This window comes from Anopheles nili, chromosome 2, assembly GCF_943737925.1.
Source record: "Anopheles nili chromosome 2, idAnoNiliSN_F5_01, whole genome shotgun sequence".
In the NCBI taxonomy this organism is placed as follows: Eukaryota; Metazoa; Arthropoda; class Insecta; order Diptera; family Culicidae; genus Anopheles; species Anopheles nili.
In genome coordinates this window covers 465001-477425 of record NC_071291.1, presented here as the reverse complement: position 1 = coordinate 477425, position 12425 = coordinate 465001, and the positions used below count along the sequence as shown (strand labels likewise).

General features: G+C 38.8%; 5 protein-coding genes across 5 annotated transcripts in view; 2 read left to right on the top strand and 3 right to left on the bottom strand.

Annotated features, from left to right (window-relative positions):
• Positions 1–77: 77 nt before the first annotated feature.
• On the bottom strand, positions 78–1804 carry LOC128721126 (uncharacterized). The gene is given in 5 exon segments (XM_053814849.1): positions 78–83; positions 361–522; positions 568–657; positions 745–963; positions 1025–1804. Coding segments are annotated over 5 exon segments (1257 nt in total).
• Positions 1805–4218: 2414 nt separating this feature from the next.
• Positions 4219–5069, top strand: LOC128721116 (gustatory receptor for bitter taste 66a-like). Its single transcript, XM_053814839.1, has 5 exons — positions 4219–4413; positions 4495–4644; positions 4714–4782; positions 4841–4930; positions 5007–5069. Exons 1-5 carry the CDS (start codon positions 4219–4221, stop codon positions 5067–5069), a joined length of 567 nt encoding a protein of 188 aa, XP_053670814.1.
• Positions 5070–5143: 74 nt separating this feature from the next.
• LOC128721110 (uncharacterized) lies at positions 5144–10504 on the bottom strand. The gene is made up of 8 exons (XM_053814831.1): positions 10494–10504; positions 9749–10185; positions 8045–9667; positions 7016–7971; positions 6628–6885; positions 6483–6536; positions 6040–6091; positions 5144–5839 (listed from the first exon to the last, which is right to left on the bottom strand). Exons 1-8 carry the CDS (start codon positions 10502–10504, stop codon positions 5547–5549), a joined length of 3684 nt encoding a protein of 1227 aa, XP_053670806.1. The 3' UTR covers positions 5144–5546.
• Positions 10471–12425, bottom strand: part of LOC128730290 (uncharacterized) — a 4153-nt gene continuing 2198 nt past the window's right edge. Inside the window, exons 2-4 of the mRNA XM_053823329.1 lie at positions 11104–11239; positions 10903–11041; positions 10471–10847 (exon numbers count right to left, since the gene is read on the bottom strand). Coding sequence (XP_053679304.1) covers positions 10531–10847; positions 10903–11041; positions 11104–11220 — 573 coding nt within the window. The 5' untranslated portion in view covers positions 11221–11239 and the 3' untranslated portion in view covers positions 10471–10530. The remainder of the gene's footprint in view (positions 10848–10902; positions 11042–11103; positions 11240–12425) is intronic.
• The window catches only part of LOC128730289 (DNA replication complex GINS protein SLD5), a 1019-nt gene continuing 25 nt past the window's right edge, over positions 11432–12425 (top strand). The window contains exons 1-2 of the mRNA XM_053823328.1: positions 11432–11618; positions 11680–12425. The exon at positions 11680–12425 is cut by the window's right edge and continues 25 nt beyond it. Of these exons, the coding sequence (XP_053679303.1) occupies positions 11490–11618; positions 11680–12255 (705 nt within the window). The 5' untranslated portion in view covers positions 11432–11489 and the 3' untranslated portion in view covers positions 12256–12425. The remainder of the gene's footprint in view (positions 11619–11679) is intronic.

Genomic DNA, 12425 nt, shown 5'->3' with positions numbered 1-12425 from the left:
ATATTATTTTTGTTGCCAATATGAAGAAGTAGACAAAAGTTAACTGAACCACCAACAAAAAGTTGTTTATCTGATGATCAGAACTGTAGTTTGACGAGTATATAATCATGCAGACCATTGGAGCGACGATAGCATACAACACCACAGACACTACGCTGATGATCAAACAGTTTATTCCTTTAGTAAAACGCATGTTCCTACCATCAAAATTCATTGGTAAAATTACGAAAATAAATTTCGAAGCTACCCTTTCTACAAGAATCAGCCATCCCCATGCACTCATTGTTGATTACTGCACAACTAAGCGTAGCTCGGCTAAGACTGTGCAGAACAAATAACACTATGAACCATCAAACTTACATATTTAATGCACGCGGCGGTAGAATACTCTTCGATTGTACGATGGTACATGATCCATAATGTAGAACGATACGAAGATGTCTCATTCATTCCTGTAGATAATATTGTACTAAAATAATCATGTAGCTCGTGGTGCTAGCAACGATCTACAAAACAAATTAACTCTCATTTGGTTCTGTTTTTCTAGATTTTAAATAGCGTACTCACAGAGAACAACATCGTATTGTCTATCGCGAACAGACCTCTTACGCGAAGAGCATGATCTCGTCCTAGATATTCAATAGTAAGTAGTTCAATCTGTAAGACAAACGAACAAGGCAGACATTCGTACACAACACTGATCTATCGGATTTGAAGCCATTGCTATACGCAGGTGTATCGTACCGTTTGATCATGGAAATAATCTGCAATCCGCCCCGTGTAGCAGCTAACACAAGAAATAATCTGCCGTGCATGATGCGTGAACATTGTCGAAGCAGATACCATGAAATAAACTTGAGCTACCTCACTCAAAAAGAACGAAATTGGGTTTATGATATTTTGAATAGTTCCCTCCGCGCAAGCTTGAACGTCCTGAACTATCCGGGTGTATGTATAAAAAACCTAAAAAAATTCACTACTTTATCGAACACTTCCGAACACCACCAACATTCGCAAAAGTTACCGAAAACACAATGATGAAGAAGTACCAAATGTTTAGCAGCAACAAAGGTTTGCTAACGACATCAATGATACTTTGAACGACAACGGTCGTTTCCGTATGCATTAGATACAGCCGCACGGTATTTTTTGAGGCTTTCAGATCATGCGCATGCTCTTGATCATGTGCGTTAATGGCACTAAAGATGTTTAAAGCGATATGCAGCACGATCAAAAGAAAGTTGATGACGACATTCATACTACTCACTAACAACAGATTTATAAACCCAATCAGTGCGAACCCCACTTGTTCAAATAATGTGTTTTCGGAGCCATGTATAGGGAAGAAACATGCACATAAGATCATCATTCCCAAATCAAATATTATCACTTTTATCCATAGGCTGCTCGCCAGACGACCATGGAATTTCAAATCACCTGACTGTTGTGATGCTTGTTCACGAAGAGCAAAAAGCGAATTTAATAGCTTGCATAGCATTTGACGACAAATCACCGCTTCTATACGTGATATTATTACAACGATATACATAAACACAAACTGCACAGCTATCATGTAACTATTCAATGAGCCCTTCGGATGTGATCCTTTGCTTACTGAACTCCAAAATATCCATGGAGCAAACAAAATATATAGTACTGTCAGCAAAATACTGGCCCAAAAATGTCGTCTACTTTCCACGAATCGATTTGTTGTGGTATTTAAACGAAATGGTAATAGTCCGCAAACCATAAGAAGCCGTATGAAAAACTTTTCGGTAAATGAGAACCCTATGTTAGAGCTCATCTCGTTTCGATTATTAAATGGGAAATCTTCGAATAGAACGATACCGACGATCGTGAAACACCAAAACTACGTTCTTTAACCAATTGATACCAATATGAAACCAGCATCAAGCACAATAAAAATGTAGATAGTGCACGGTGGAATGTTTAATAAATAATGCAATGCTTCCCGTACCTTCGTAGTCGATTGGACTATCCGAATCTTTAGCATGCATCAGCTGCCATATGGTACGAGTTATCAATATTGGAAAAGCGTTGAAGTATGTTGGATATTGTATTATCATTATCGTATGATATTAATATAGCAAACGTTTCTCAATATTTAATTCATCAAGATGTTCTTTTTGTATTATTCTTGGATTTAGTGAAGCTAATTCAAAGACTGTTTTTACGCAGTTAAGCGACAATCCAAAGTCACCAACAGATTATCTTACAGAGACGTGTTGTCGGATTCCCATGAACTTTGTCACTTGTATATGTTTTAAATGCCTTTTCTAAATGCATGTACTACAATATAAACAAGACGTTTTAAATGCGTAATTTTACGAAAACCGAACACATGCGTTCAATCGTTTGAAACACACTTGCAATGAAAATGTATATTGGTAGGAATGCCCATAGGTAGGATCATATTGAATTAATTATGCAACCAAAGAGTTCTGACAGCTCATCATTCATTCGGAAGGCTCCATGGAGAAAACATTCTTTCCATTACAATAATTACTTACTGTAGAATTCCTCGAGTGAGTACGTATTCTTGTTCGCGGTCGGTCAGCTGTTATTGGTAGTTTGCTAGACATGCTTCAACATGCCGTGTGATGTCTCTATTACGAATGCAGTTCTTATAGTCTTCAAGTGTTTTGCGCAACTGTATGGAATTTTACCACTGTCGTTGGAGAAGTTTATTTTGAAACCTTCTCTACCACGCCTTTGGTGCTGTCGAGCATTAGCACTTCTTTTTATTGTGATATATCCATGCGCATGCACTGTAATATTACGGAATTTATATTTGTCTATCATTTCTATAAGCTACGTTCTTATAGCGCTACAATTTACGCTTAATTATATAATTATTATAATACTCTACCTGCAAGTGCTACTTGATCCTTCAGCTTTGCTACGAGTTTTCAATGATCTCATGGAAAAGTCACAAACCATACTCGATTACACCTACAGTACCGTGCGCAACAGCGACTCTAAAGTTGGACGAAGGTTATTGATCAAAGCGCTTGCAATCGATGTTTTACAATCGTGCACATGGTACGGTACATATATTTGGCTAAAACAGGATCTCGGTCTGAAGTATTTGCTTGCTTTTTGCTGCAACTGTATTGCCGTTATGCAGCTCGTAGCAATATCGAACATTATTCTAGCCGCCGTAGTATGGAGCTCTTTTCTTTTTCGCCTCATCAATAAACGCTTGCGGTTTATCATCGATAGTCAGCGACAAATAGGCTATGCTACACAGCGATGGAACCGCGCAGACAGTGAGCAACAGTTTATTTGTAATCATATATACCGCCAGTTACGCATTCTTCGTATTCAACATAATGCCCTCACAGAGTGCATTCAAAACGTCACCAAGTTCTACAACTTCCCTCTAGTGTTGATAACATTATATCAGTTTCTTATTATTATTTCTGAGGTAAGCAAATACTGGTTCTACTTATTTATTCAGTTCTACTTATTTATTCGTATTTGCTTAAATAATGAACTACTTCAAAAATAACAACGAACCATACCTACGACACATATTTTTCTTCTCGATACAACAGTCTTGAAGTGGATGTTTGACCGCAATATAATGAGTTTCGATTACTTGGCGCTATTAATTCTCAAAATTCATTATCGCACTGCACAATTGGTGGGATTTCTGCCATTAGGCACTGTTGGGCGATTTAATATGTTTTTACAAAATACCCTGCTCACTGTTTGGTCATATGTTCTTGCTTTAGCATTTATCTGTATTTATCCATTAATCTACTTTAATCTTGTACTGGTTATTCCTTGTCCCAATCTTACGCTCGTTCATTATCTTGTATGGATGCAGTGCGCCTTGCACTACATCACTCTATTGTGTGTTTATCTACGCCTATTGCCTGCGAGAACAATGCTTCGTGATATTTTGAACGATCTTGTTAAGCTATTTCATGATATCAATCATAATAACGAATGGATGCTGCAGAACACAAGCAACAAAATTATTCAGCAAACTATAAAAATACTTATCTTTGATACTACCATCTGTGTGGTATTCGTAACCTATTGTGGGCAGTTCTTCAATTTGAACAGGCACCTGTCAGCCATTTGTTGGATACTTAACATATTCGCAGTTTGGCAAAGCGCCATATTCACCAACGTAATTGTATCGTTATTGGGGGTTTGTGAACATTTTATGGGTTGCTTAATCGCAACATGAGAAACCAAACTCATTCCAATCGTAAGGATGGTTATACAACGGAACAAAAAATAAATGTGTCAACGTCAGATTTGAACATTACGATACGCGCGTATCATTTACTCACCACCAATGGCAAAAACATCGTGCATCTTATAAGCCCTCCAATGGTGTGCTTATTACTCGTTCATTTTATAATTATAATAACAGAAGTACGCATTGTTATATTGCGAAAATTAATGGTTAGATTTGAATGTTTGTTTTTACGTTGTTCATCGGTTCCATTGGCGCAGATATTCTACGTTTATACATCAATCGTACAAGATATTAACAGTGGCATTAATGTGCCCGTTGCAGCATACATGACCTCTATACTGTTTGCTGCCTTCGAAGCAGTTCAATTCTACTACATTGTGTCGGCTTGCTCTGATATTACAGCACAGGTGTGGAGGTATAAAAAATTCCCTGCGAACAGGAACATGATTATTGGCCGTTGTTTCTTTCCATTCCAGGCTCAAGAAACTGGTATTCTATTGAACGAATTCCACCAAACAGATTCAAGCGTTAAAGTCGAAAGAATTGTGCGTACTACTTCATCCGAAAAATATTGTTTTGATCTCTAATACATCTTTTTTATAGATTGAATCGTTTACTATCGAGCTGTTGCATCAGGATTTCGAAATTAGCAACTGTGGTTTGTACACCGTAGATTACTCTTTAATGTTTTCAGTAAGTAGAAAAATATTAGCTACATAAATAAAGCCTATTGTTCACTCATGTATACTGCTCGTATATTACTTTTCAGATGATTGCAACGATAATGAGCTACTTAATCGTGCTCGTACAATTTCAACTGGCTGAAATTTAGGCTTTTATCCCACGACAGGCGTTGTTTCGGACTTGTGAATAATTATAAGTATATCTCAAGCTTCATTAGGGTTTTCAGTTATATTTGCATTACAATAATTAAACTGCAATTTTAGAAACATTATCTCTACACTAAAGTCGTATATTACACATTGCCTCCAAAAGTTATCCTATATAATTTGTCATAGTACCATCCTTTCTTAGGTGTCTATGCACAATGAATTACGATGAACAATTCATCCATCCAATGAATTAATTCTCTAGAAAACTTCATCAAGCAAAGATTGTTCCATGTAGTGGTCATAAAACATGAAAAGCTGGCTCAATTGCATTCCTTACTAATAAATGTTATATAGTAAACAGTTGCACCACCATTACGCGATTCCTTATATCGATAAGCATACGTAAGGTTTCCTACTCTACTTATAACGGTTAGATTTCATTTACTTTCTTCTTGCGTTATATAGTAGTGTCTGCATTAGGACTGTTTTCGCTCCCTTGCTATGTATCTCGTCTGGGTAAGCGCACTGCTACCCTCAGTCGGATCCATCATTCGAGACCAATTCGTCGCACCAACAACAAAACCTAGATCTCGCATTTTTTTCTGCGCCTTTTGTTCCTCGATGTCGGCCCAACGCACACGTTTTTTCTTTCGACAACCTTCCACGCTATCCCTGCATTCGTCATCATCTTCGAGATCACTGTCCAGCTGCAAATAGTCCTCCAGAGTTGGCTGTCGTTTTAGGGGTTTACTGATTCCATCAAGTTTTGCTGTAACAAAAATCAAACAAAACAAACCTGATTCATACCAATGATTTTAATCCTTTACGCACCTTAAATAACACTCAAATCATTCTGAGGAAAGAAAATATCCAGTTTTGAAAGAAATTACGTTTAATAATGCTTCAAATGAATAGGAATTAACATTACTTAAATACAATAAATATGCAAGCAATACAATCAATACCAACCTAAGTTCTGCTCACTGGCGTCGTGGTCCCATTTACTCGCGAACAACTCAGACTATATGCCATTTTATTTACCAGTGATAATTTTAAGAAAAAAACCATGTCATTATGGCGCAAATGGCAAATCCATATGTTAAAGAATTAGTCCAACGACGTCAACATATATGTGGGGAAGGAAATCAGCAAATCCCAGGCACCCAGTAAAACAATCGGCATTATTCTCATCATTAGATGTAATTCAACGTTCCGTTGACATAAATATCAATTCTTTACTTGTCCCTATTATAAATCTGTTATATTAAAGCAATTACAAAAATATGCATTTGAAGAGTAAAAAGGTTTAAATCTGATAACCTCGTCATAATATCAAAAATAATGAAAATGCTATTCAATGTATATCAAAATTTGTTTGCAGAATTGGTTGGCTGAAATGTACAATATCTTACCTCAGCAATAACCTCCGGACAGTCTTCGTTGGATTCATTGAGAGCTGTATTTACCTGTAAATATATACATTGTACGTAATAGAAATTAAATTTTATTTCACGATGATGTTGCTTATGCGTATAAGTGAAAAACCATATTTTTTACATGCTCAAATTGATGGACATTTTTTTCTGCAATCGACTCTTCTTCCGGTGCAGCCAGCTCCATATCCACTATAGTAGTGTTGGTGTCCGACAAGTTTTCGATTTCTGACACAAACAGAGAGCTAAAATTTATTTGCACATGCTCATCGGGTGCCATTGCCCAATCATCGGCATACACTTGAATCTCTGCTGCAGTTCGACCATGAATATTTTGTCTTGCACAATCCTCTACATCTGTTTGCATTGTACACGTGTACACCTGTGAAAATTAACGTTGCGGTATAAGGAAACAAACAATCTTATCCTGAAACACTGCTTAATAGTAAATAATACTTGGCTAGAAGTCAAGTAGTCTGAACTAAGATTATAACCAATCACTTTCACATTACCTTGAATCCATTGCTTCTGGCATAGTTATGAAATTCGCAGTAAATCTCTAACTGGTGGTTACAGCAATCCACAATCACAAAGTTAAACAATCGTTCTGATATAGTTCTCTTGAAAGCCTTGATCAAATTCTGTATATAAATATCCTCCATGTCTTTGTCAAATTCATATAGCGAATGTGTCGATTTGACCTTCTTTCCAGTCACTTCGTCTATCTCTTCATTCTCTTTATCGACTAAAAAGTAATCGTCGAGACTCAACACCCGAGGCGAGGAACTAAAGCTTTGCTCCTTATTTTTAATAAGCCGTGCCAAATACGATTTCCCGCTGCCCGGCAAACCCCGGATCAGCAAACATATTCTGGATGGACGTGAATACCGCCCTGGTGGAAGCAAGAGATCGTCGATATCAACCATCTGTGACCCATATGCATTTTGCGAAGACAACGATGACACTTCTGATTCAGGTCGCTCATCGGTTGGCTCTTGTTTTACTAGTGGTGTACCTTTTTGGATATTGTGATCTTCGTTTGTTGTATTTTCCTCATTTCCATCATCCGAGCTTAAATCTTCTAGAGCTAACACCATTTCCTGTTTACATATGTTAGCTGGCAAAATGCTATTGCTTTTCTGTTGTTGAATTTGTTTCAGTTTCTGCTTTCGTATTGAAGATGGTCGTTTGCCTCGTTTGGTACTAAGACAGTTAGGACGATTATCATTCATGAGAAGAAATTTGCTCGGATAATTTGGATTGCTTTCGTCTGGATTAGGATTAAGGTGCATCTGTGCAAGCTTCTCAATACCTGACACAGACCGATCAGTCGACGGAGGATGATTTGATAATTGCCATTTTTGGCGTAGCTGTGCTGGATCCGCAGAAGCAATATTCGATACATTTCCTACTCTCGAATGATTATAATCGAAACGATGAGTGCTTGATACTAAGCCGTTTTCATTTCCTGTAAGTATACAGTACCAAGTATTGAGCGTGAAATAAAATCCGTACGACTTTCAATTAGTCATTGCAATTACCTTCTTCAGGAAGATTTTTATTCTTATCCATATGACGAAATCCTTGCCGCCGGTTTACGAAACGATTATTAATGTTTGCGTTATTCTGACTTACTCCCCGATGATCATAATCAATGATTCGTCCAGCAACCATTTTATGACCGACTTCTGTCATATTCCTACAGTTGGAATAATCAAACACTTGTTGTGGCTGAAAAAAATCTTCTGTGGATTTAATTTTCTCTTCTGTCTTGACCAAAGGTTTGGGCATACTAATACGAGTTTGATTACTTCCGGCCTGTTCTTCAGGTGGTAGCATCCCTTCGCGAGCTTTGTGTTGCTTCAGCATTTGAATGGCAAACTCCATTTTGTTTTTCCTCTCATCGAAACTTTGCACGTGCTCGAAACGATCGTATATTTCCTGATATTCTTCTTCTGTCATCCAATCGGGTTTCGGCACAGCTACGGGACGTCCTAATTCTGGGTCTATTTCATATTCTTCTGCTGCTCTAGTTGCCAGTGGAGGCGGTGGTCGATCGAACCGTGGTATCTTCGGCAAAGGCGTTCCCTCTATAGAATATCTCCCGTTGAACGAACCATTTTCCTGTAGCTGTTCGGTTTTTTTATCAAACTGTTCCCGATTGGACTTGCTGCTCGGCCGTATCGAAGGTGGTGGCCGAGAAAGATCAATATCTAACGGTGGTGGAGGAACACGTGGATTGAAATATTGCAAGCTACTTTCCGCCGACCTTTGAGTTATATTGCAACTTTGTGACTCTTTAGATGATTTGATGTTTGTACCTTCGCTGCAAGTATCCACCAATCTGGACACATTCGTTTGTACTCCATTTCCTGCGGCCGTACAATTTGGACTTTTAACAGAGCTTTGTTGCGTATTGTTTTGATTTCCCAAGTTGGTGTTGTTTGTTAGTTGGGCCAAAGCAGCAACTAAAGAATTAGCTGTGCCGCCAATGTTAACATTCTGACCGTTTCCAGAAATCGTTTTTCCTACTAACTGAAGCAAAGCATTCACGTTTGGATCATTCAGCAAAGAACTGATCATGTTATCTGTACATGGTTTATCCACATTAGGAGGAGCTTCTGCTTCATCGTCCACTAAATTGATTACATTTTCATCTATTCTGGCTTTCTTGGGTACCGGTGGACTCTCTGTTATGAGATCCAGCCCCGGTATCCCACCATTTGCAGGATAATTAAATACATTTTGCAAATGCAAATTATTCACTGCATTGTCTATATTTTGGCGAGTTTTTTCCTTTCCCGAAATGTTTGCTTCTCTACTTCCATTATTCATTACTTCCAAATTTGATATCCCTGCTTGTGTAGCTTGCGACGGAGGCGGCGGTGGAGGTTGCATCAAAGTAACTGCCATGGATTCTTTCACACCGCTGTGGGTACCAACTGTCTGTCCGATTCGCTTGCGCCTCAATTGCTCACGATGATCTAGAAGTTTTTTACGTTGATCTTCATATTTTTGCTCATACTCTGTGTAAGCTGCTTTATCTGGGTGGTTAATATTTGTACGTTTCCATGTTTCGAATTCCTCTTCCCACTTTCGAAATTGCACGTCGAAGGCGATCTCTTCCGCACTTTTCTCCTCTGGTAAGGGTGGTTTTTGACGATCTAGAACGAACACCCAATTGGCATTAAAATTAAGATATGTTTATACGCAGGGACATCCACATCCAATGGTCGATGTTTTACTTTTCATTAACTTTAACTCATCAGGATGGGGCTCTGAAGGCGGCGGAGGTGCAGTCATGCTTATTGAAGTAAATGTTGATACAGCAGGAGGTGCCGATAGGTAAGGATTATGTATTACACTGGGCATGGTCTGCGGCATGGGAGAGGCTACAGGCGGAAGAGTGCTTCCTGTCTGCTGTGCATATTTCTCCCCATACAGAGCATACCATTGGGCATATTGCTGTTGATACTGTTGCCACTGCCATTGATTGTACTGGTCGGAACTAACGCCGTAATTGGGCACGGGTGCCGATGCTGGAACTGTTTGAGTACTTGGCATTGGTGGCGGATATCCAGGAGCCAAACCTGGCGGTTGCGTTGATGACCAAGAATTTGGCCAGGACATGATGTTCGACTGGCTGTGCGAGCTCACAACATAATCCACCTTTGCTGTAAACCTTTATTATTGATTGGGGATGTTTTCTATCGCATACCCCGTGTTATCTCACGAGCTTCGATATAGTAGCATAAAGTAATTTCTATTCGATAAGAGAAAGTTTAAACAAATTCTATTCACGGTGCGACACAAATTTACACAATTTGTTTTGCTGTTGAACTAATTTTAATACCGTCTTTATTAGCCCAATGACAGCTCACTGACTTAGTTCCGTGCTGCCATCATTGCCAATTCAAGGCCCCATCTAATGTCATGCAACAGGCTCAGCAATCGTGCCAAATTAAGTTTGTTCAGTTACTGTTTATTTACAATATGTTCATTCACGCACCCTATTTCAAGTCTCCCTCTAGCGACGCCGTCTGCCCCGAACTTGTGTCCAACCGGGATCAATGCTCTCTTCGATAAACCTCGTACTTGAACCTCCAGTACTTGGATTAATAGCCGCAGTTCCAGAACCATCAGCAACCGGCTCTACTTCCATATCCTCTTGATCGTTATCGTCTTCTTCGCTTTCGCTACTATCATCCATTCGTTGGTATTTAATCTTCGCCCCGCTAACTATCCACATATCGCATGGACTCATCATGCCGATTTCAGCTTTCACCATTTCCTCTTTGCCTTCCTTTAGCATTTTTAGGTATTTCATTAAAACAGCACTAATCTCTGTAAAAAGAAGTAAAACTTAGTATTTCATACACACGAGGTTTTTTATGCAGACCTTGCGTTGAATCATCTTCACAGATAGTTTCAAACTCCTGATCCATTATCTCTTCCAACACTTCCCGTAAGTCAATTGTGTCTACATTTTTATTTTCTGTGCAGTACGATGTTATATAGTCAATCAACTCTATGGCCGTCTAAAAGGTAAACTACTATTAAACCTTAAGCTAAGTTAACAATAATCTATTAAAATACTTACATTTAAGCCAAGTGGTCCTCCCATGCCATGCTCTACAGCAAGCCGCAAGGCTGTCCACCGATTCAGCACATTTTCTACGACTATACGGAACACGCTTTGCAATGTTAGGCTCGACATCGTCTCAGGAAACTGGAAGCTGTATGATAAATCCGGTACAAGACGATAATTGAGAACGATAAACTACGTTAGAACTACTGATCAAACGAATAAATATTATGATTCGCTTAAATTAAGAGCACCACCTCCGGCGAAAGTATTGGGCTAACAATTTGACGTTTGATCGTTGTTTTGACAATTCTCAAGTTGTCATCGAATGGCGCGACGCCACTTTTGCAGCTAGCAATTTTTGCGGCTTCCAACTGAGTAGGATTCTTATATATAGTATAATGGAAAATGGTTTTTTAGATTCCGCACATCAATCCGAAAACGGCATTGATGCTGCTTTCCCGAGATACACAGACATCGAGGATGTTAATGAGCAAGATGTAGAGGAGATACAAATGTCCCCACAAGAGGTAAGGAATAAGAATAAATTCAATTCAATTTGCTAATTACGTTATCATTCATGTAAAACAGGTATTGGAATCACTTCAGCGTGCCTGGATAAACGAAAAATTTTCCCCAGACCTTCTTCCTTACCAGGATGTTCTAGTCGAAATGATAATGATACAGTTGGTGCATATGGAAGAAAATTTGGCCACCGCAAACAAAAACGATTTGCTTTACATGGTACATCGCATGGAAGTTGAACGAATCCGATACATAGTTGCAAGCTATCTGCGATGCAGGTTACAAAAATTGGAAGCATATACCTCACACGTGCTAGATGCCGAATCACACCGACCGGACAGCGCCAAACGTCTCTCGGATGCTGAACATAAATTTGCCCTCGACTTCCACAAGAGCGTAGAAAATCATTATTATCAACTTGTAGTGCGTCACATGCCTCAAAATCAACAGGATGATAAACTCGTCCGTCAAGTAGTACCCAATTTAGATACGCATGTCTTTGCACGGGCCAGACAAAACGTAGGAGAATATTCCCTCGGAGGTGGCGAACATTCCGTTAATATTATGTCGGGGTCAGTGCTTTTGTTTAAATATCGCGATATCGAGCCTTTATTAATTGAGGGTCTACTAGAGTTGATTTGAAATTCATTGCAGATAAACTGAAGACGTTGTAAATTAATACGACTTCGCGTTGGTAATGCCAATGCATATTTCTTATTTTGGTTACCATGGTTACGTTGGTTGCTATGTGTTAACAAAAATGGTTTGCTACCTTTACTTAGAAACCAGGGCCCATAATGCAGCAACATATT

Coding starts and splice junctions, on each gene's coding strand:
- LOC128721116 (XM_053814839.1), top strand. CDS start 4,219: ATGAGAAACCAAACTCATTCCAATCGTAAGGATGGTTATACAACGGAA. Junction 4,645..4,713: donor GCTCTGATATTACAGCACAG/GTGTGGAGGTAT, acceptor TTTCCATTCCAG/GCTCAAGAAACTGGTATTCT. Junction 4,931..5,006: donor ATTACTCTTTAATGTTTTCA/GTAAGTAGAAAA, acceptor ATTACTTTTCAG/ATGATTGCAACGATAATGAG.
- LOC128721110 (XM_053814831.1), bottom strand. Junction 9,668..9,748: donor TGAGTTAAAGTTAATGAAAA/GTAAAACATCGA, acceptor TGTTCGTTCTAG/ATCGTCAAAAACCACCCTTA. Junction 5,840..6,039: donor CGCCAGTGAGCAGAACTTAG/GTTGGTATTGAT, acceptor TTTTTGTTACAG/CAAAACTTGATGGAATCAGT.